The 21,705-nt window shown below is 48.2% G+C and overlaps 6 protein-coding genes across 6 annotated transcripts; 3 read left to right on the top strand and 3 right to left on the bottom strand.

Annotated features, from left to right (window-relative positions):
* Window positions 1-1,612: 1,612 nt before the first annotated feature.
* On the top strand, window positions 1,613-3,760 carry N7516_009007 (citrin; the record flags this gene model as incomplete). Its single annotated transcript, XM_057221726.1, has 1 exon — window positions 1,613-3,760. One exon carries the CDS (start codon window positions 1,613-1,615, stop codon window positions 3,758-3,760), a length of 2,148 nt encoding a protein of 715 aa, XP_057071998.1.
* An 846-nt stretch (window positions 3,761-4,606) lies between these two features.
* N7516_009008 (DUF5321 domain-containing protein) lies at window positions 4,607-5,294 on the bottom strand (the record flags this gene model as incomplete). Its single annotated transcript, XM_057221727.1, has 2 exons — window positions 4,607-4,785; window positions 4,847-5,294. Coding segments are annotated over 2 exons (627 nt in total), but the record flags the coding sequence as incomplete, so codon positions are not given.
* Window positions 5,295-5,513: 219 nt separating this feature from the next.
* N7516_009009 (C50 family peptidase) lies at window positions 5,514-11,767 on the top strand (the record flags this gene model as incomplete). The annotated part of the gene is made up of 2 exons (XM_057221728.1): window positions 5,514-10,131; window positions 10,188-11,767. The coding sequence occupies 2 exons, from the start codon at window positions 5,514-5,516 to the stop codon at window positions 11,765-11,767; spliced, it is 6,198 nt and encodes a 2,065-aa protein (XP_057072000.1).
* A 441-nt stretch (window positions 11,768-12,208) lies between these two features.
* N7516_009010 (S-formylglutathione hydrolase) lies at window positions 12,209-13,389 on the top strand (the record flags this gene model as incomplete). Its single annotated transcript, XM_057221729.1, has 4 exons — window positions 12,209-12,464; window positions 12,579-12,799; window positions 12,915-13,109; window positions 13,204-13,389. 4 exons carry the CDS (start codon window positions 12,209-12,211, stop codon window positions 13,387-13,389), a joined length of 858 nt encoding a protein of 285 aa, XP_057072001.1.
* A 3,194-nt stretch (window positions 13,390-16,583) lies between these two features.
* Window positions 16,584-17,106, bottom strand: N7516_009011 (GFA family protein; the record flags this gene model as incomplete). The annotated part of the gene is made up of 2 exons (XM_057221730.1): window positions 16,584-16,943; window positions 17,020-17,106. The coding sequence occupies 2 exons, from the start codon at window positions 17,104-17,106 to the stop codon at window positions 16,584-16,586; spliced, it is 447 nt and encodes a 148-aa protein (XP_057072002.1).
* A 782-nt stretch (window positions 17,107-17,888) lies between these two features.
* On the bottom strand, window positions 17,889-21,335 carry N7516_009012 (Ran GTPase-binding protein LOS1). Its single transcript, XM_057221731.1, has 3 exons — window positions 21,279-21,335; window positions 18,082-21,123; window positions 17,889-18,001 (listed from the first exon to the last, which is right to left on the bottom strand). The coding sequence occupies exons 1-3, from the start codon at window positions 21,288-21,290 to the stop codon at window positions 17,975-17,977; spliced, it is 3,081 nt and encodes a 1,026-aa protein (XP_057072003.1). The 5' UTR covers window positions 21,291-21,335; the 3' UTR covers window positions 17,889-17,974.
* Window positions 21,336-21,705: the final 370 nt, after the last annotated feature.

A 21,705-nucleotide genomic window follows, 5' to 3' on the forward strand; every position in this document is an offset into this window, starting at 1 on the left:
TTCTTAAGCTCCTATGATTTTACACTCATCGTTCTACTGTATCAACAGGTATATATCTTCTTAGAACCACTCTTGAATTCTTCTAGAATCTCTCCTTTCACTTTTCCCTGGGTATGTAGCAACTGTTCTATATGAGTATGAGATTGATTTTACCTCTAGGGCCCTCGGGAAGCACTGCTGGGTGTAATGATACTATTTGCTAGGATGGCTTTCTAATTTTGATATTTCATCTTGCATATAGTTTTGGAAGAGATATAATAGTGGAATTGGTATGTTTTATCTCCATATAATGGATTTTCTGGCAACATGACACATCGTATGGAATTACCCCAGGCAATGCCGGCTGGCTTGGCTCCCGGTGAATCATTTCCGGGGCTTCCAAAGTTTAAGGCTTAAGCTCAAGGTAACTTCGGGACTGGGAGTTGCCGTAGGTTCTATAGCTACACCGCTACACACTCTCTTTATGATCCCGATTTATATGTGGAGTAGTAGCTGTTACTACCTACAACATAGGTAGAGTTATAGTGCAATTGAGATTTGTGAAGCCCGTGGAGAACAGTGCACTTTGGAAGAAGAGAAATCACACGAAGTAGGTAGAATGAACATGAAAGCAATCCTAGTCGGTTAAATGCCATATTCTGCATTATCTGATTATAATAGAGTGCGGAGAAAAAGGGGATATAAAGGTACCGAAGTGTTCTGTCCATAAAATCCGGAGTTGAGCCGAGTCTGGAAGACTGAGGAGAGGGGAAAGAGATGAAATGCGACCAATCGAAATGAAATTCTCCAAATTCTTGTTCCACTGAACTCCGCACCGAACTCGGAATCCTTTCTGGTGTTTTCGTGTTTTCGTGTTCTCGTCTTTTCGTTTAAGGCTCACCGGTTCCGAAAGGACCATGTGACGGGTTCAACCTATCCGGTTTCTTCCTCATTCTATTTTCTTTCAAAGTCGCCTGCTGACTTTTTCGCGCCTCTGTCCCCTGGATTATATGGTTGGTTTAGGTTCCTATATACCGTGGCTCGTGGTGGCAAAACATATGCCATTCCAAGGAAGAACCCGGATGAAAAGTTGTTCTCGAACAAATAAAAGTAGATGAGGCTAATTCCGGGAGACTTATATTGTACAATATATACCGGTATCTACTACGGAGGACTCCGTATGCACTCCTTATGTACTCCGTAAGAGTAAATGCGGAGATCGGTGAAAGTGAGACTCTTGATTCGGTCCGATCTGCCCGGGTAAATAACGCCATAATGAGAAAGAAGAAAAAAAAAAAAAAAAAAAAAAAACACAAGGGGGAGTACAATATAAAGAAAAAAAAATTCAACGTGGCCAATGTACACAATTATATTAGAAAAAAAAGAATATCAAATCTATCCAAGACTGCGGAATACATAATTATATTCTAATACTAATCTTTGTGAAGAGAGCCCCCCGAAAACTTTACTAAGTGGGCTTATATTAGCATAACTTTGCTCCAGGGCTATTGACTCAATTCTCCCCTTCTCCACATCCCTCGATCCCTTCCTTTCCCCCAGTTTTTCTCTTTTGTGTGGTGGATTTCTTTTATTTTATTTGTTTAGGACTTGAAAGTCAAATTGGACATACACAATGGCTATCGTAACAGAAGCTGTGAAGGAATCCCTTCTGGGAAGCACAGAGGAGCCTCACCTGTCCCACCAATCGCGCTCGAACTTTGTCCGTCATGCGCAAAAGGACGAGCATGGTGAACTCTTCATGAACGAGGAGAGCTTCATTAATGCCGTGGCACCCAAGCAGGAAGACTATGTAAGTGTTACCAGGGACGGCAAAGGTACCGAAATCCTTGCAATTGCTGACCTGGTTTCCTCCCAACAGCACAAGATTAAACGCGAACAATATGGCATCCTTTTCAACGTCGCAGACCGACGGAGAGCTGGCAAGCTGAACATTACCGACTGGATCTCCTTCGAAAACCTCCTCGCAAAGCCCGATGCCGAGTACGAGATCGCCTTCCGCCTCTTCGACTTCGAAGGCACCGGCAGTGTCAAGTTCGACACCGTGCAGGGACTGTACAACATGAACAAGAGTGCTGACAGCATTCCCTTTGATTGGAACTCAGAATGGGCATCGCTGTATGGAGGCCGCTCTAAGTCTCGCCACGACATGACCTACCCCCAATTCGCCCAGATGCTGCGCGGTTTGCAGGGTGAGCGCATCCGCCAAGCCTTCCACATTTTCGACAAGGATGGTGATGGCTTTATCCAGCCCGAGGATTTCCAACGCATTATCCTCGAGACCTCCAAACACAAGTTGTCCGACCATGTTCTGGATAACCTCCCTACCCTGTGCAATATCTCGACCAGCAACCGCATCTCCTACGCCAATGTCCGTGCTTTCCAGAATGTTATGCGTGAGATGGATATCATTGATTTGGTTGTCCGCGAAGCAACAAAGAAGAGCAAAGATGGCAGGATCACTCGTACCGACTTCCTGAACGAGGCCGCTCGCGTCACCCGTTTCTCCCAATTTACACCCATGGAGGCCGATATTCTGTTCCACTTCGCTGGACTGGATGCGCCTTCAGGCCATCTTTCCCAGAAGGACTTCGCCAAGGTCATCGATGCTTCATGGCGTATCCCCGTGATCGCTGTAGGCCAGGCCTTGGCCACTGGACACGAAGTTGCCGAGAAGACTAAGAGTGTGCTTCACAGCGTTCTCGAGTCTGCACACCACTTTGCTCTGGGTAGTATCGCCGGTGCTTTTGGTGCTTTCATGGTTTACCCTATTGATCTGGTCAAGACCCGCCTGCAGAACCAGCGTTCGTCTCGCCCCGGCGAGAGACTGTACAACAACTCTCTCGACTGCGCTAAGAAGGTTATCCGCAATGAGGGTTTCACTGGCCTGTACTCTGGTGTCATTCCTCAGTTGATTGGTGTCGCTCCCGAAAAGGCTATCAAGCTGACTGTGAACGATCTCGTTCGTGGCTTCTTCACAGATAAGGAAACCCACCGGATTAAATACAGCCAAGAGGTTCTGGCTGGTGCAACTGCCGGTGGTTGTCAAGTCGTCTTCACAAATCCTCTTGAGATTGTGAAGATTCGTCTGCAGGTCCAGGGTGAAATCGCAAAGAACGTCGAGGGTGCCCCTCGCCGCTCAGCCCTCTGGATTGTCAAGAACCTGGGTTTGGTGGGTCTGTACAAGGGAGCCAGCGCCTGTCTCCTTCGTGATGTCCCCTTCTCGGCCATCTACTTCCCCACTTACGCCCACTTGAAGTCCGACTTCTTCGGTGAAACCGCTACAAACAAGCTCGGCGTTGTCCAGCTCCTCACCGCCGGTGCCATCGCCGGTATGCCCGCCGCATACCTAACCACCCCATGCGACGTCATCAAAACCCGTCTGCAGGTTGAAGCCCGGAAGGGTGACACCAAGTACCACGGTCTCCGCCACTGCGCTACCACCGTCTGGAAAGAAGAGGGTCTCGCCGCCTTCTTCAAGGGTGGACCCGCCCGTATCATGCGTTCCTCACCCCAGTTCGGTTTCACTCTGGCCGCCTACGAGGTCCTGCAGAAAACCTTCCCCATGCCCGGTGAGGGTGATGCCATTACACCCACTGGTCACGTCGAGCCCAGTGTCGGCGGACAGGGTGCTAAGGCGCCTCTGCCTTACCTCCGGTCAAGGAACGCGCTCAAGCTCATCCTTGACCTTGACCAGAACATTGGCCGGGTGCAGGTCCCACGGCCTGAGAACTGGCCCAAGTTCCTGCAGAACTCGAAGTAGAGAGGCTTGCGGTTATCTAGTCAACCTGTCCTTTTTGGATATTTGTTTTCTTTCATTTTCATTTCACTAGCGATATGTTTCTCATTTCCCATTTGGTCAAGGCCTATATATTTCCTTCGATTTAGCATGAGAGCTTTTTCTCATTTCTCTCGGATCCTTTTCATGTCCCGCCTTCATCCCCCCTTTTACATTATGATGTCTTTCGGAGACCGCCTGTGTTTGCATTGTATCAACAGCAGATAGATTTGGAAAGAAGGTGTGTGGGTTGTCATAGAAGGCCCTGATTGTGGTGTTTCTATCAATCTAGATCTGGTTTGGGTTGATATTCTCCTGTTTTATCACGTGGGTGTAAGTAGACATGTTCATGGTTGATCTTAGTCGTGCCTACAGAGCAGATAGATCCTATACCGGCCAATTAAGCATTTGGGTGCATTTGATCTCATGATCTGCACTGGATTACATTGTAAATTCTGGTTTCTGGGGGTTTTGAGTTGTTTATCACAGGTTCGGGGGAAAAATATGTACATGAAGCGTGATGTGCAAGCTCACAAACGGGTATCGGAATCTACTCTTGAGGAGGAAGGATTTCCTGCGCAGATGATGTTACATTTATGTCCTCGAGGATATATTGGTCATGGACGAAGTCCATGTGCGTGGGGAACACTAGCCCCGATTGTCGTGATAGAAAGCAATCCCATCGTGATCTAGAAGATCAATTCGACATCATTGAGACGGCAGTGGCCCAATTCCCTAATTCGGTGGCGTATATTCCGAGCTCACATGGGCGAGCCTCAAGACCAGAAGCTCCAGAGGTTGTTCTTGATGAGGACCGAATTTAGTTCCCATTCAATAGAATCTAAGCTTTCGTGTAGCCTCTGTCTTAACAGCCTCCTCGGTGCCTTTGTCTTCCGCAGGCTGTGCGGGTTGCTTTTGTTCTTTCTCGGGCTCCTGGATCTTCTCCGCTTTCGACTGGGCGGTCTTCTTCTCATGCCACAGGGAATCTTCAGCTTCAATCTCGCGCAGCACTAGAGAGAAATAGTCAGACACTGGCCATATAATATAATTGTCGGATATTTGTTAACGCACCCTCATCCCACTCTCGTTCCTTTGCCTCATCGCCGGTTCCAAGTAACTTCTCCACATCGACCTTCTCTCCATTCTTGACTCGTGCAATAATCTCCGCTAGAAGCTCGATCTTCGCATCCGTCGTCCGAGTATATGCCGCATAGCCGTTCTTCAAAGTGAGCATGCGAATGGCCTGCGAGCCGATCAGAGTGAACATGATGATGTAGAATGTCGCTGGGTTCCATTCTTTAGATTTCTCTTTCGCGGGATCCTTGCGTGCTCTGCCACCCCGAAGAAATCGGGGAATCATTGCCGTCCATACTGATGTGTCCGCGATCTTCGGAAGGCGATCGGAGGTTGAATATGAGCGCCCGGTCGGTGCGCGGCATTGTCTCGTAGTATTTAATGTAGAAGGAGCAGAAAACATCTGTTTGCTAAGCCCAAAGGGCCTGAATCTGAAAGCCATAGCTTCTGTTTGCGTCTAGTAGCAGCCGTCGATCTTCAACAGCGGGAAAAGTTGAGGTCGTGATTGCCTGAGGCGATAAGGCTATCAACTCCCAATACGGTTTAGCGCTGTTGTTGCTGCGACAACCCCCGTTTAGAGTGTCCGGCCGATAGCGATTGCACATCAAAGGCTCGACGCGAGCGATGACCTCAGTCCTGCAGCTTCGATAAAACGACCAGGAAAATGGCGGTCACCGTCTTACCGGCCAGCTCTCTAACAGAGTCTGTGAAACAGGCCCTTCACTCAACGACAACATGCTCCGACGCTACTGTTTTGTCCCTCCAAACACTCCTCCGCGGGTCGCCAAAGATGCCCGAGAAACCCACGAAACGCACAAAATCCACAAGAGAACCAGCCGCAACGCCGAGTCGAACGAGGACTTCCCGCGCAACGAAGACGAAACCTGCAAATGATACAGCGCTGCAATCATTGGCCGATCACGACGCGGCGGCATTGTCGAGTCAGGAGAAGCTGGTCTTTGCTACGGAGGTATTCAATGTCACCTTAAAGACCCTCACGGATGCCGCGAAGATATCTACAGTCAAGCGCCAGAATAATACCCCCGATACTGCCAATGGCCCCGACGCGGGCATTGTCTCGGCTGCGGAGTGCGCAAGGCTTTCTTTGTCCACACTGCGCACTCTCAAGAATGATGCTACGAACGACCAGTTCCCTAACATGCAGCTCGAGCAGGGACTGTGTGTTCTAGCGGGAAAGCTTATCTCACTGGGATTGAACGATGTGGCATACAAAGAGCTTCGACTTTTGAAGCGGAGAATCCAACAACATCTGGATGGCGGGAAGGCCGGGAAGAAGAGTGCCGAAGCAAAGGATGCGACGGACGAAGAAGCTTTGAAGGAACGGATGTCGGATCTCTTGACATTCGCTCACATCTCGAATGCGAAATCGCTGTACGGCTTGCTTGTTCCTTTTCACTCGAATGTGATGCGGCTATTTGCTGCGGATAGAAGAGCTTCCACAATCCAGAAGGTTTACCCTTCTTTGCAACTTTCGGATCTGAGTAGCCCTGCTCAAGTTATTTTGGCTGCACTGAAATCGGGTCAATTATCGAATGACAAAGCTGCTCTACAACTTCAGTTACTATCAAACACAGTTCTAGCACTTTGTTTGGGGACATCTTTCTCGAAGGATGAGGCCTCGAGTAGTTTGAAGCCAACCACGTCATTGGCCCTGCAACTACTTTCCCTCGAGGTTCGATGTTTGGGCTGGAAGCTGTCCGGTCATGTCTGTGATGAGAGCAAGGAAGTATTCGACCCTTTGCTTCGTTATTTTGGTAGCTTTTCTCACCGGAGCAAAGGCATTGAAAAAACCGAGTTTGCTTCAATCTACAAAACGGTTACCCGGCTACAAACATCCATTGCAGAAGTCAAGAAGAAGTCATCAGAAACACAAAACGCCAATCAGACTGCCAAGCTCATGACTCTTCTTGCCCAGCTCGCTTTTGATGCAGGCTGTTTTGATGAATCTATGAAGCTGTTCACACAAGCCATCAAGCCCCTCTCAAAGACCCAGTCTCTTTCGCTGGCAACAGTTCGGTGTAAAATTGCATCTGTTCATTTCCAGGCTTCGAAGACATCGGAAAAGTTTCTGGACGGAGCCCTGGACTCTGTTTCAGAGGCGACTCAATCCCTAGGGTTGCAATTAAGAGGCAGCGCAAACGACCTAGATGAACTGCTGGTGGAAGCTGCGAGACTGAAGAAGCTGGCTCTTGCGTGGTTCGGAGAGGCTATTACAAAAAGTTTCGAGACTGAAGGCGAGAAAAACGAAGTTGCTGGTCAGATCAGGGAATATCTACAAGCGTTCATAAGGTTCCTCAGACGCTATGTTGGACGCCAACCAACAGAAGATAGCGACGAAAAGGAGATTGAGATGTTTAAGAAGCGCATTTCAATTTCTAGGAGCATCATTCTAGCTGCCATTGATTCGACTGTCGCAATTGGAAAGCTTTCTATCATGTCTCAGCGACCACCTTGGGAAGACATGCTTCCAATTCTGACTGATTGCCATCGCCTGCTCTCAACCATCGAATCCTCCGATGAACAAGATACAGAGACAACAGAAAACCTAGGAATGGCACTTGTGAAGCTTTCAAACATGTTCTGGTCTCGATACATCAAAGAAAAAGAGGCCGGACAGGGCTATCGGCAACTAATACCCCTTCTCAAACAATCTACCCAGCTGCTTTCAAGCTGCTCACCCTCCCAACGCAACACGGCATTTGCAGCCCTCAAGTTCGAGAGAATGGCTCATCTGTATATCGAAGGCAATATGTACATTGATTCTGAGCAGATGTTTCGACAATCGATTGAAGAATACATTATCTCTGGGACTCTGGACCAAATCGTTAAGATCAGCGGAGGACACAATCCAAGTTCGCTTAACCAGGATCCTAAGAGCTCTGGTTTCATGCTTGGCCGTGTACTATCCGCGCTTTTGAAGATGAAGCTGCGCAGGAAGGGATCTCACCCCTCTGTTGTCTATGATGATGTTGAACTAGAATTCGAACAGAGATGTCTTCTTCTCGAGTGGCAGATGAGCTTGCTTGTTGACATGCATGGCTATTCTTCAAACGAAGAAGAGTTTCGCTTGATTTTTGGCTCGGCTGTTTCCTCCCTCCTTGACCTCTACCCCCCTGACGTCTACCCTATTCGTCATTCTCGTGTGATTCTTTCCGCCTTGCGGCTCCTACTGGAGCAGCCTACTGCCTTGGATTCGTCCTTGGTTGAAACTCTGTTGAATTCAGGAACAGAGGCATTGGATGGCGGCTTGCAAGTCCGAGATGATCTTGATCTTGCTTCATTTGCAATCCATATTAGCAACTCATTACGTGTTATGATCGGTTTCCACCGCGGCAACATTGACGCAAGTGAACTAGATGACACGCTTGCATCATGGACTTCACTGGTGCGCCAGTCCCATGACTGGAAAACACTGCTGCTCTGCATCAATGACACGGAGTACTGGGTCTTGCAGTTGAAAGCACTGGTTGATTATACCGAAATTCACGGGCTTTGGAAGGCTCAACTATGCACCCTGGAACTGATATTGCGTGCCGCAGAGCTCCAGCAATCAGGGGATTTGTCAGACCCCATCATCATTCTTTCGCGCTTGGTACTGCAGAATTGTCGTTTGGGCTACTGCCAAAAGGCAGGTGAACTCCTATCGCGTGGTGAGCAGTATCTTGCTCAGAGCAAGGTTTCTTCTCTTGCTACCATTTCCTACAAAGTTGCTCGGGTGGAATATCTTCTGGAGACCGGAGAGCCCGAGAAAGCCGCCGTCGTTCTTTCAGCAGCCCGATCACTCTATGAGAAGTGCCAGAAGTCAGAACTAAACAACTTGAGTGTACTGTCGAAGATCTCATGGGAAAGGCTGGTAGCAGATGCTGCCTTTGTCCAGTCCAGGTTGTTCTCCGCACAGGGCTCAGCAACACAGGCCCTGTACTTCGCAAAGTTGTCTGTGAGGCTCAACTGCCGCATTTGGGCTAAGGTTGAGAGGCTCGCACAAAGAAAACAAGACAAGATGTTGCCTGCTGTAGGAAATTCTGATGTTGAGGCTGTTGCTGATGGTATCGCAAAGCTTGACTTGTCTCAGAACGGGTCTTCTCCGGATGTCTCTGCTAGCTATATCCAAGGTGCGCCTTTCTGGCCACATCTGGGTTCCCACCATACTTGCTTGTTGAACCTTGCCACATTATCTGCCCACCATGGCTTGTTCCAGGACGCTATCTACTACGGCGAACAGGCACTTAATATCGATAAGACCCTTGATGCCAATGCCCGGCTACTTGCGGCGCAGACCCAACTCGGTTGCCATTGGATTCTTAGTGGCCACATGAGTGAGGGACAGGATCAACTCTCCGCAGCGGCCGAGTCGTCTAAACAAACACAGAAAAGTATTGAAACCGTGTCTTTCCAAATGGGGCTTGCGTCTCTGTACAAGACGCAGGGTGCAAATGACAAGGCACTGCGTGTTCTCCTTGAAGCAGATAAAATTATCACAGCGGTCATCTCTGCTGATGTGCCTGCCAATCTGGAGGCAACAGGCATGGCAGAAATCGAAGAAAAGATGGACAAGTTGCGGGTTAGAGCAAGCAGCCGGCGGACCCCAACACCTCGAACACCAACACCCACTACGACTACTACCACTCGGCGGACCCGTGCAACCAGTTCCGCTACTACCAGAACCACAAAGAAAGCCCCAGCTCCAAAACCAACTCTCCCCGAGGTCCAATCTAAAACCCTATTACAACTGAAGGGTAGCATCCTGAGACAACAAGCTGATTGCCTGCGGGAACTACGTGACTTTGAGGGATCTGCGCAAACACTTGCAGCGGCCAGACAATTTGCCGTGGCCCGAGAAAGCAAGATCACTCTGGAAATCGGTGAAAGCGAACATCTCCTGGCTGATGCAATTCGCCGTTTTGCTAGCCATGCTGTGTACTGCGTCTTGCCTGAATCTACAATCTCGCTACCGTCGCTCAAAACACCAAGCAAGACGGCGGATGAGCCTAGTTTACCCCCGGCAAAGACGTCGACAAGGAGAACAAGGGCTCCAGCGAAAACAACGCGCACCAAAGCTCAACGAGCCAGTGATGACTTTTCGGTTATGCTGTCCAAGGCGAGCGATTGTCTTGCCAGTGTCTTCTCTGACGCCACGATTCTAGGCTCAACGCTTGATAGCCATGCGGCATCTCGCTTGATGAGTCGGATCTCTATGCTATCACATGCGACTTCTCCCGGGATTCCAGCGACTCTGGCTCAGTCGCCCGCAAACATGAATGGTAAGTTTTGGAAGACATCCTTTTGGTTTTGATGTATATCTGACTTTTTCAATTAGAGATCGGACGTGTTGGCGCATTTGCCCGGGAGCGTATGGCAATTGATATTGATCGACAACTGGCTGATTTTGCCGACCCTCTTCTCTGGTCAGCATCTTTCCCCTCTGCTATCGAGCTGGACAATGATTTGTGCTCCAACTTCACACAGGATTACGTCGACATTCTGCCCGAAACTTGGAATGTTCTCTCTTTGTCATTGAGTGCAGACCGTACCGAATTTGTGGTTTCACGACTTCAGAAAGACCGCTCACCATTCCTTCTGCGCCTTCCCCTGCATCGAGGAAACTCAGAAGACGACGATGAAGAGCAGTTCACGTTTGAGGATGGAAAAGAGGAAATGCAAGAACTCATCAAGCTCGCCAATGAAAGTGCACATGCAGCCAAGGCTCAGACGGACAAGCTGTCGAAGAAAGAATGGTGGAAGACCCGCGAAGCGCTCGATCGTCGGATGGAAAGTGTGCTCCAAAACATTGAGAACATCTGGTTTGGAGGGTTCCGCGGTGTGTTCTCGCCGCTGTCGCGAGAGACTACCGCGCTGGCTCGGTTCGCGGGTACCTTCCAAAGTATCCTTGACAAGCATCTTCCTTCTCGACAAAAGGGTGGCAAGGCCGCCGGACCCCGGCTCACGCTACATCAGAATGTGGTGGACTTGTTCATTGGGCTTCGTGATCTCGAAGAGCAAGAAGAGCCCGAAGACACGCTGATGGATCTTCTTTACTTTGTCGTGGATATTCTACAATTCCAGGGTGAGCGCAATGCTTACGACGAGATTGACTTCGACATGATGGTCGTAGATACCCTCGATGCCTTGCGAGGCTACCATGAAGCTGCGCGCGATGAACTTGCGGCACGATCGCCGAGACATACAATCCTAGTGCTTGATAAAGCTCTCCACCTGTTCCCATGGGAATCACTTCCCTGTCTCCAAGGATATCCTGTCTGTCGCGTCCCATCCCTTGAGTGCCTCCGGGACCGAGTCCTACAATTCCGCAAGGCATCCTCCGGAGCCATCGTGGACCGGAATTCCGGCGCATTCATCCTCAACCCGACAGGCGACCTGCGGACAACGCAAACCACATTCGAACAAGACCTCTCCCGATTCAAATCCTGGACTGCAGTCGTGCAGCGGGAACCAACCGAAGACGAATTCCGCGACGCGTTGGAAAAGAAGGGTCTATTCCTCTACTTCGGCCACGGTAGCGGCGCGCAGTACATCCGCGGCCGCACGGTCAAGCGGCTCACACAATGCGCTGTTACTTTCCTCATGGGATGTAGCAGCGGTACTTTGACCGAAGCCGGCGAGTTTGAGCCCTACGGCACACCGATGAATTATCTCCATGCAGGCAGCCCCGCGCTCGTGGCTACGCTGTGGGATGTCACGGATCGGGACATTGACCGGTTTACCACGACCGCTTTTGACGCGTGGGGTCTGATCGAGAAGAAGGATAAGAAGGATAAGAGTCCGGGAGAGGATGTTGGGCTTGACACGGCAATTGCGCGGTCGAGGGGTGCGTGTGTGTTGAGGTATCTCAACGGCGCGGCGCCGGTGGTTTATGGAGTTCCGGTGTTTTTGGAGTGAATCTGGAGTCATGTTTCTCCTATTTCTCTCTTATGGTGTATATATCTACCTTGGCGTTTTCTCCACTGTGGGCAGCGATATGATTTGACTCTGCATACTCGACCTTTCAAGAGGTTACTGTTAATAGACCAAACAATGTCCACTTATTGTGTCATATTTTAAGGTGAAGTTAATATACTAGACAATGTTCAATGCAATAGCTATAAGTCTTAATATCAAATATGACCTAGATACATAGTTAGTTAGAGTATTTCTATGTACAAAGCACCTAGGTAGTTCTATAAAAACCCCAAATAGGAAGAATAATCCTGTCGAAGTGGACCTTTTTTCCCCTCATGCGGGACAAAATCCCCCCCACCCCATAAAAACGTCAACGTCTCCCGGTTTCTGAACTCTCAGTTTTCTTTTCTCCGTAAGATATACTCCATCTCCATCCTCAAAATGTCCGTCACCACAAACGCAACCATCGCCTCCTTCGGCGGCAAGCTCCTTAAGCTAAGCCATGCCGCTACAACTACAAAATGCGAGATGAAATTCAACCTCTTCTTGCCCCCGCAAGCCCAGACACAGAAGGTCCCCGTACTCATCTACCTTTCCGGCCTGACCTGCACCGCCGAGAACTGCTCCGAGAAGGGCTTTTTCCAACACAGCGCCAGCAAGAAGGGAATTGCCGTGCTGTACCCTGATACCAGCCCACGTATGTGTCTACCTTATCATCTTTTATTGCGTCAATTGCCCATACTTTCCATCAATTCAAGTTATCCTGTTGAAATATAAAGAAAAATATATAATTAACATACCCATTTTCTAGGCGGTCTCAACATCCAAGGCGAAGACGACGCATACGACTTCGGCTCCGGTGCCGGCTTCTACGTCGACGCCACCAAAGCTCCCTACAACGCCGGCTATAACATGTATAGCTATGTCACCGACGAGCTGCCGCAGACCGTCTTTGCTGCGTTCTCCCAGTTGGATGCCAGTCGTGTTAGTATTACCGGCCACAGTATGGGTGGGCACGGTGCTCTCACTATGGTAAGTTATGCAATACCTATCTGATAATATCCAGATATTCGCTATATGGCGAAAAAGAGCTAGAAATTACATATCCTTTTGGGTTGGGGTGTCATCTATCTAACCAATCAATCAGTTCCTCCGCAACCCAGGCAAGTACAAGTCGGTTTCTGCGTTTGCGCCGATCACGAACCCGACAAACTGCCCCTGGGGCCAGAAGGCTTTCAAGGGCTACTTCGGCGATGATCAGCAGGATAAGTGGAAGGAGCACGATGCTACTGAGTTGATTAAGAAGTGGAGTGCGGGTCCGCTGGATATTCTGATTGATGTGGTGAGTTTCTGTCCTTTTTCTTTTTCTTTTTTTTCTATTTCAATCGTCTTCCTCCATCCATTGTGTACTCGTATGACGTCTAATCCATATATAGGGCACCGGCGACAACTTCTACAAACAAGGCCAACTCCTTCCGGAGAACTTTGAAGCCGCGGCCCGTGACGCAGGCATCGCCGGCTTGAACGTTCGCTACCAACCTGACTATGACCACTCTTATTATACCATGGCCACCTTTGCGGACGACCATATTGAACATGCGGCCAAGTATCTCTTTGCATAGTGTGTGCTCTCCTCTTTTAACTCCTAATCTCAAACCTATGATGTTCTACTTCTTGTCTTGCGTATTTCTTTTGTAAACTGAATCTGATTGGTTCTCTTTTGGCTCAAGTGAGCGCCAGATTGTTAAGTCGATGATTTAAATGGGTCTGGGGTCTCGAATGACAAGACAAAACTGATGCTAAGGAGATTGCTGCTATATCCGGTAAACGGAAGTCTCCCAGTTATATATAGGGGAGGTCTCTGTATACTAGTTTACAACTAGAATATGAGGACCTATGAAAAGGACCCTGAAAATACGTTGTTGAAGAACTAGAAGTATATTATTAGTATCTGATACAATCTTTCTTATTGTTATCTCTAACATGTACATGCTTAATTCAACAACTGAAGTTCTTTTACCCTGCTGGATTTTGTCTCCTTTCTCTTATATCGGCAGTATAGCACCATCAAAGTCTATCTTTTAGGTCTGAGTTATAACACTTTGGTAGTATTCACTGGGAACCAAGTGGTCACAAACCGTGGTATTTCTACATAATGAGAAATTGTAGCAAAAGAAGTTTCGTGTCTGGGTTCTACCTATGCTATAGATAGACCAACCATCTTGCAATACTAACCTAGGGTTACAATATGCTACACATTTAGCTGGGGCATCTACGTGACTTAGATCGAATTTTCCAGAAATATCTTTGATGTCTCGCTCAAGGAGCAGTTCGGTGGTATTTCTGATCCCACTACCCTCTGGTAGGCCTATCCAGCTGGTAATGATCTTCTTGTTGAAGATGGGACGTATTGCATGGATTCCAGCTTCGCCCACGACGGCCGCAAATCCTATCAGTTTCTCGCCGTGGAGATTGACTGTCACGGATTGCCCTGGTAGCCGATACCCAAGAATCAGGTTTGGCTTTTCCCGATCTGCATTCAGCAGGTCGAAACCAGTCACATAGGTCTATGTTCCCTCACGTATTATATACACACCTAAGCCGATGATAGAGCTTTCTAACAGAACGACTTGAGAAAAGGGGGTATGCTTTCTCTGGCACATGTGGCAATTCCTCCATTTTTTTCAACTTCATGCCATCTCTATCGCATCGGAGCCCAGAAGAAACCTCCTTCCAGCATAATTCGCCAAGTAATTCTTTGTTGGAGACAATCTGCTCGTTCGAAGCTGTAGTCATCGAATATCTTTCTCTTAGCCATCGGTTGTTTTTCCACCGTTGTCGTGCTGACGGTGCTCATGGGACCGGCGGTCAATATTCGCCGTACAGCGGTATATGAGTCGCCAGTCAAACTCGGTTGTTTGAATATCTGATAACTGGGTTGCGCTTCGGGTCGAATACACTATGGTGGATGAGACCGGCGTAAGGGAGTAATTATAATAACATGGGGGTCCAACTCAACACACTTGGTACCTTGCCGCCCAAAGAGGCTTATGGCAAATGGCTACTCCACAAAATACGCAGATACAAGAATGTTCAGACATATCTAGCTAGAAACCTGTGAATTGAAAACTAGAAGCGATTCTTAGACGTTTAAAGATTTAGGAGCGAAGATTTATGGATATTCTAATATATAGAGGGATCATCATGACCTTGCTTAGTTTACTGAGATTCTGTTAGGATGGTATGGTTTCTATTAGATATATGCTAGCTAACTAGTTACCGAATGCATGTTATATTAATTTTTTAAAAGCTGGGCTCTTTGCACTCCTAATTCTCAACTCTTAACTCCCAATTTCTTACTATCTTACTTACTATGTAGTAGGTACTAGCCGCAATCACTGCCTGGCACCTCAATGGCATACTATCAATCAGATCAGATAGGAATTCCTCCGGTACAGTATCCTAGGGCTCCTAAACCCTAGGGCTCCTAAACCACACCAAGAAGCTTCGATAAAGGAAGGTGCTGATCCCTATACTTTCTCTTAATATAATCCTTCATCTAGTTATATGCCTCCTTAATAGAGTTTAAATCAGGTAAAAAGGTAGGCTATTCTATCACAATAACCCTCAGCTCGTCGAGGAAATCAAGAGTCTCTTTAGTAGTATGCCTAGGAGTATTATCGTACATAACAATCGGATCTTACTCCCTTCTTAGATAGAAGAAGCCTTCTATTATAATACGTATAATATAGGGACTTCTAAATCTAAAGTGAATCTGAAGTGAATCTGAATTGAATTATACTGTATTGTAGAGAGGGTAGTTGAAGAAGGAAGAATTCAAAATCAATGGGTAAATCTTTATAGGGTAGACTGTTGTAGTTGAAATAGGCTACAAATTTACAATTGATATCAATATCAATGTAGTATAAATATCTGTGCTTATGCCCTTGAAGATTCTCTCATCTAAGCTCCTCCACACCCCACCGAATTCTACGCATACCTCGGACATACTCAAGCCAAGCACGCTGGCCGTGCCTTGAGATTGTCTGCATCCGTAAGTCTAGTATTGCTTGTGTTAGAATTGAGTTGCTAACGGGGTGGCCTACACAGTATGCGGACAATCAAATGATCGGCCTCTATGTCAAAAAAAGGTTGAGCGATGCAAAGAAGACAAAATAGATCATCTGTGGACACAGATTCTGCGCTTGTGCTTCCCTCTTCAGCAAGGCTATGGCCTTGAACTTGAACTTGAACCTGAACCTGAACCTGAACCCTACACCTCTGAAAACACACGAGCTCCCGCCAACATCGTGGCTACCCATGTCCGACAGGAGAGCATCAAAAAAGTGTTGTTCGTTGAGTGTAAGTCTATGAGGGCTAAGACCACAAGTGTCACAGCCTGGGGCAATGTGAAGGACCGCCATCCACAGAAACTGGAAACCCACGAGGCAGCGTCCTTCGCCTCGCGGATTAACAGCAGTACCAGTTTGGTGAAGCCCTTTCCATGATTTATTCCCTACGCCGATGACTCCTTGCCATGACGAAATTATGGTGGAGGGAAGGCCTCTTTGCTTTGTTCAATTACAGATGCACGTTTTATTCCCCATTTTTATTTGAATTTCCCCTCCCTAGCTATCAGCGTAACAACGGGACTTTATATGATTCTTCTACAATATATTTGTATTCCTTCCTGGTCAGCTTATAGCCAAATGAAAATAGGGAGCCAAAATACGTGAAATGCTCACTTATGCCGAAGAATACCCAGATTCTGAAGTTTCATATGTACTCAACGAGATGTAATTTTTCTTTTATCTCCCTAACCGCCCATACTACCATTGATCCTCTGAACATCCTCATTCCCCATATCATCCACCCATTTATCCTTTCGATGGTAGTATATTTCCGTTACCAATTTCGCACAATTAAGTCGGTGCTCTTCATCGAGTGTTCCCGACTTCACCGCAACGACTTCTTCATCATCGCCTGATCGTGACGTGAACGGCGTACCACAATCAGGGCAGAACTCGCGCAATACCTGTCCGCCCTTGTTGCCGCGATCCAAATACAACTTGGGTGACCCCTTGACGTACTCCAGACTAGATTGTGGCACGATGATATTGGCGGAAAAGCTGGAGCCGGTATAGCGTTTGCAATTGGTGCAGTGACAGATAATGACCTAGCGATATCAGTGGGTGAATGGGGATTTTTCTGATTGGATAAATGGATAGATGGAGATAAATAATAAATCATACCTTAGGGAATGATTCTGACGCGGGCAACATAATACGGTATACTATGTTCTTGCAGAGGCAAGCGCCGGTCAAGTAATTCTGAGCCATTGTGGATTGTGGGATTGGCTATTGGAACTTCAATGTTTCTCTTGAAGACTCCAATCCTGAATATAAATGTTAGAAGGTGAGATTAGGTTGTTTTAGTGCCAATCACCTAGATGGTATCTTGACACACCGGCACTTGCACTAGTATTTAGTATGATAACTGATGCTATTTTTATCCCAGTGATTAATATCGTACTGAGACACTGCCAATAGTTATAGAGGTTATAGGACACTTCAAGGTGGAGTTCGATAATTGAGTGGAAACCTTCCTATGTTCTCGAAATAGAAACTTGCAGGTAAATCAGACTATCTGGCTCATACCCCTGGACACCGACGCCAACTACATAAGCTGTCGAATTATTTAGGGTAACTCTACCTCTTCATTTCATGATCTACCTCCTCAAGTTCACACCTATTGAAGTTTGAAATAACCATAACCGAAGACACGAGAAACAAAAATAGTAAACCCATTTCGGTCTTATCTTATGAAGCCTGTAGAAGAGACGAAGGGCAAAAAAAGGATACGCTGAGGAGTGGTGGGGCGGGGGATACAAATGAAACACCACAATGCGAATGCACCATGAGCAGAAGAGATCAACGGGAATCAAGAAGCTATATACTCGGAACTTTTTTGGTAAATTCTTTTTGTTCTTTCTGATTTGCCGCCCGGGAGTTTGATCCAGCACTATTCTTGGGGTTCAAGGTGGGCAAGTATTGGTATCGGTATTGGAATGGGATGGGAGTAGATGGTATAGAAGATGGCGAGGGGCATAGGGCAACATGAGGAGAGACGTCACCTCGTCGCGTCAAAACGTAAATATGGAAAATGGATGGGGGAATCTAGAAAGCAGATAGAGGAGAAAAGGAAACTTCATGCGCTCAATCGTTGGATGAATGACTGTGAAAAGTTGCATGTTAGTGGGAATGATTTCACTTCAGTCGAAAACATTAGGAGTATAAGACAGTAGTAGCACATACCGGGAAGAATTGCCGGAACCCTTTCACGTCCAGCTGGTTCATTGCGGACAGGAACTCTTCGATGAGATCGGCTCCCATGCCCATACCGGGCAGTTCCTGACTACGCAAGTATTCCGCATATTCCATGCCTGTCTTAGAGTAGATAGTGCGCTGCAAAGCGCCGGCCTCGGCAAGGACCTGCTTGGCTTGTGCATCTTTCGAGTTGAAAGATGGTGTCGTGGGGAGTGCCCAGCACAGAGGCGAGAACCGGGAGATCATGAATCCACCAAAGCCGGGGAGTGCGGCTTGGACAGGTGCGGTGCCATTGGCAGGGGCAGGGGCAATGTCAGGTCCGCCCCAGCAGCTTGCCATACGGCCCAAGACGGAGAACGCCATCTTGGCAGTTGTGAAATCCTCGATATCTTTGGCAAAGTGTTCGATGGTGGTGATCACTGTCTGGAAGATGGACTGGTTTCTCTCGCTAATGATGGCAGCGCCCAAATCATTGTTCAGCACAGCCAGCAAAAAGTTCAAATATTCTCGCTTTAGCTCAGCAAGCTGGATCTCGTCATCGGTTCCGGTTGTCGGATCGGCAATGCCAGAGAAGACTCGCTGCAAGAAAGGAGTCAGGAGCGTGTCGAGGATGCTATAGATCTCACCCTTGAACCCAAAGATGACCTGGTCTAGAAGGCGGAGGAACAGCGCCATCTCATCACGGGACGAAGTCTGCGTCAAGAGCCCATCGATCCATCGGGGCAGTTGAGGAAGAATCTGCGCGCCCAGAACACCAATGAGTCGCGAGAACGCAAAGCGAGCAGCAGTCCGGATATTGAATGAGGAACTGAGCGACTCAAGCGCAACCAGGGTCGCTTCAGCCACCTGGGCGAAAGCTGCCGAGACCTCCGGCGCCGGGAGAGCAGAGGGAGAGGTGGAACCCGGCTGCCAATCGGAGTAACCACGGGCAAGAGTTCCTAGAGCCATGATATCGTGGTGAATCTGCAGCAACGCGCGTTGGTCATTAGCCTTGGCGGCTTCGAGGTTACGTTCCATGTCACCAAAGACAGGGTTCATCACCGACTGGGCGTAAAGAACCTGCTTGTCTGCAGCGACACTTGGGGTCGAGGAAATGATTCCAACGGACTCGAAAAGGTACAGCTGACTGTTGAACACGGCGTCCGCAGAGCCCTCATGGTCCTCGGAAGACATCTCATCGCCGTCATCGCCCTCCGAAGGCACCTCGGCCTGGATAACCAACAAGTCACTCAATGCCTCCACAACATTCTGTGCCACATTGCCAATTTGGCTGCGCAGCTGTCTAGCTAGCCGCTGGAATAAATACCACGAACGAGTCTTGACTTTTCGAACAGGGTGGTGCACAAGTTGGAGGAAGCTCTCCAGAACTCCGGGTATGAGATGAGAGTGGTGGGTAAAGAATGAGCTATAACGAACACATATTTCCATGTACTGAAGTTGGGTTGCGGGGTGGGTGAACGATCGAATATCGGACTCTACCATTGCAAGCATCATCTCGATGAGACGGTTTGCAGCCATGCCATTAGGGGCGCCCTTCAGATAGAGACTGCCACCCTTGACGGCCAGATCTCCAAACAAGAACATCTCATGCAAAGCGAGATCTAGGTCACGCCAGTCGAGCTGCCCGCCAGACGCCCGTAGTTTTTGGAAGGTTGTCCCCACCACCTCCGAGATCGCATCGATGTAAAGCTGCTCATCGGCTGAGGCAATGATTTGCTGCAAAACACCGAGTCTCTTGCGCAAGTCTTGGAACTCTGCCTCATCTGTCTGCTCGTCCTCCTCGCCCCAGTTTGAGGTCTCGTCGTACCGCATTTTCGCAATAATGGCTTTCAAAATCGGAAGCAGGATGGACTTGTTTCGCTCCGCAAGAGATGGGGTCGCCTTCGCGAGTTTCCGGATGTAGGTGAGCATGTCGCTGACGCAAGGAATAACAGTCGAGCAGACTTCATCGTACTCGTCTGAGAAGAATCGTAGGATGTGCGGCAGGAAGACCTGCAAAAGGTTCTCTGCCTGATCCTTGACGGGACCAGCATCATTATCCAATACCCGCACAATATCCACGACTGTGTTGTTGACAAGCTTGGCAACCGTCTCTGCCAAATCAGTATCGTACTTGAATGTGAATCGGTTCTCCCGTAGCGGGGGACTGTTAGATAGCTGCGTGATGATGGAGTCGAGGTTCAAAAAAGCGATCATCTCAATTTTGTCCGAAGGCTTCATCTTCTTGCCAATGATCTCGGTGAAGACGTCCACGGCCGCATCACGCACCCGCTGTTCTCCCTCCCGAAGGTCTTGTTTCTCGGCTCGTCCAAGCTGCTGGAAGAGCAGGTCCAACATGGTCTGGTTCACAACAAGACCAATATCGATCCAGCTGACCCAGCTACCGACCGCCTTCAAGCACATCTCGACAATTGTATCATCACCTTCCCGCCACACCGCCAATATCTCCTGCCAGGAGTTGGCAATTTTCTGCATGTCCCTTTCACGGATCAGGTCTTTCAGTGCATTCGCCTTGTCCTGTTCCACGCGAGACCTTGAAACCAGGGCATCGCCAATATCCTCGTGAATCGAGCTCAGCACACGCAGGTAAAAGATAACACCAACTTGGTTATCCCGGCCCGTGGATTTGTTGGTCAGGTTCAGTAGATCGTCGATGCATGTCTCCCAGCCGTTCGCGTAGAGGGAGGAGAAGAGAAAAGTAACGGTCTGGGCAATTTTGTTTTGGATATAATGGGCGTCGGGGGTGGCAGTGGCCTCCGGGCCGTAGGTCTGACGAATGTAGGCTAGCACACTATCTCGAACGACGCCGAGCGAGGCCGGATCGATCAAGCCGACCTGGGAAGCACTGTTGACAATCTCGAGACTGACATGCCGTACGACTTCGGGCTGTTGTGGGGTTTTGGTGAAGAGAGAGAGGCAAACCTGCCATCCGGAGGGGTCGGAGCGGAGTTGGTTAAGGTATTCATAGGCTTGCGCTTTTAGGGTTTGGTCGGAGGATGGATTCCAGGCAATCTCAATTGCATTTGCTACCTAGGATGTGTCAATCATATTGTGTTTTGAGCTGAGGAAAAGGTATCGGAGGGGTTGGTTGAAACGGCGGGGGAGGGGCGGTTTTTGGGGTATTGGGATTTTATTTTTTATTTTTTTTGGATTTCGAGTGTGCTGAACATAATTGGGAGACTCACCTGTTCTTCCATCTTCCAGTCTCCCTTCTAGGTGTGGGAAGGAGAGAGGAAAATCAATATGTAGAGGAGGTGTGTGCTGTTTTTAAAATTGTTTTCGGTGGAGGAGATATCACCTGCGAGTATTCAACCTGGATATCGTAATCGGTCCCGTGCACCAGGTTTCCGCCTTCGCTTGCCAAGAGAGTGTCAAGTCTGCAAATCAAAAGTTTCAAGTATGTCCAGTAGAGATATTAAGGAGATTTGGATTGAAATGTGATGTTCTTTGTGTCTTCCTAAATAGGACAAGGGGCTTGCACACAGTTAATTTTCTAGGCGGGAGCTTGATTGATGCAACACCAGACAATATGTACTCGACTCGCTATAGTTACTCACTACTATATAATAAAGCTTTAAAATAGCTAAAATAATGCCAAAATAATTCTAGTCC

This window comes from Penicillium verrucosum, assembly GCF_028828655.1.
Source record: "Penicillium verrucosum strain IBT 35672 chromosome Unknown utg000003l_segment0_segment0, whole genome shotgun sequence".
NCBI classification, from domain to species: Eukaryota; Fungi; Ascomycota; class Eurotiomycetes; order Eurotiales; family Aspergillaceae; genus Penicillium; species Penicillium verrucosum.

Coding starts and splice junctions, on each gene's coding strand:
- N7516_009012 (XM_057221731.1), bottom strand. Junction 18,002..18,081: donor GGTTCCGGCAATTCTTCCCG/GTATGTGCTACT, acceptor AACTTTTCACAG/TCATTCATCCAACGATTGAG.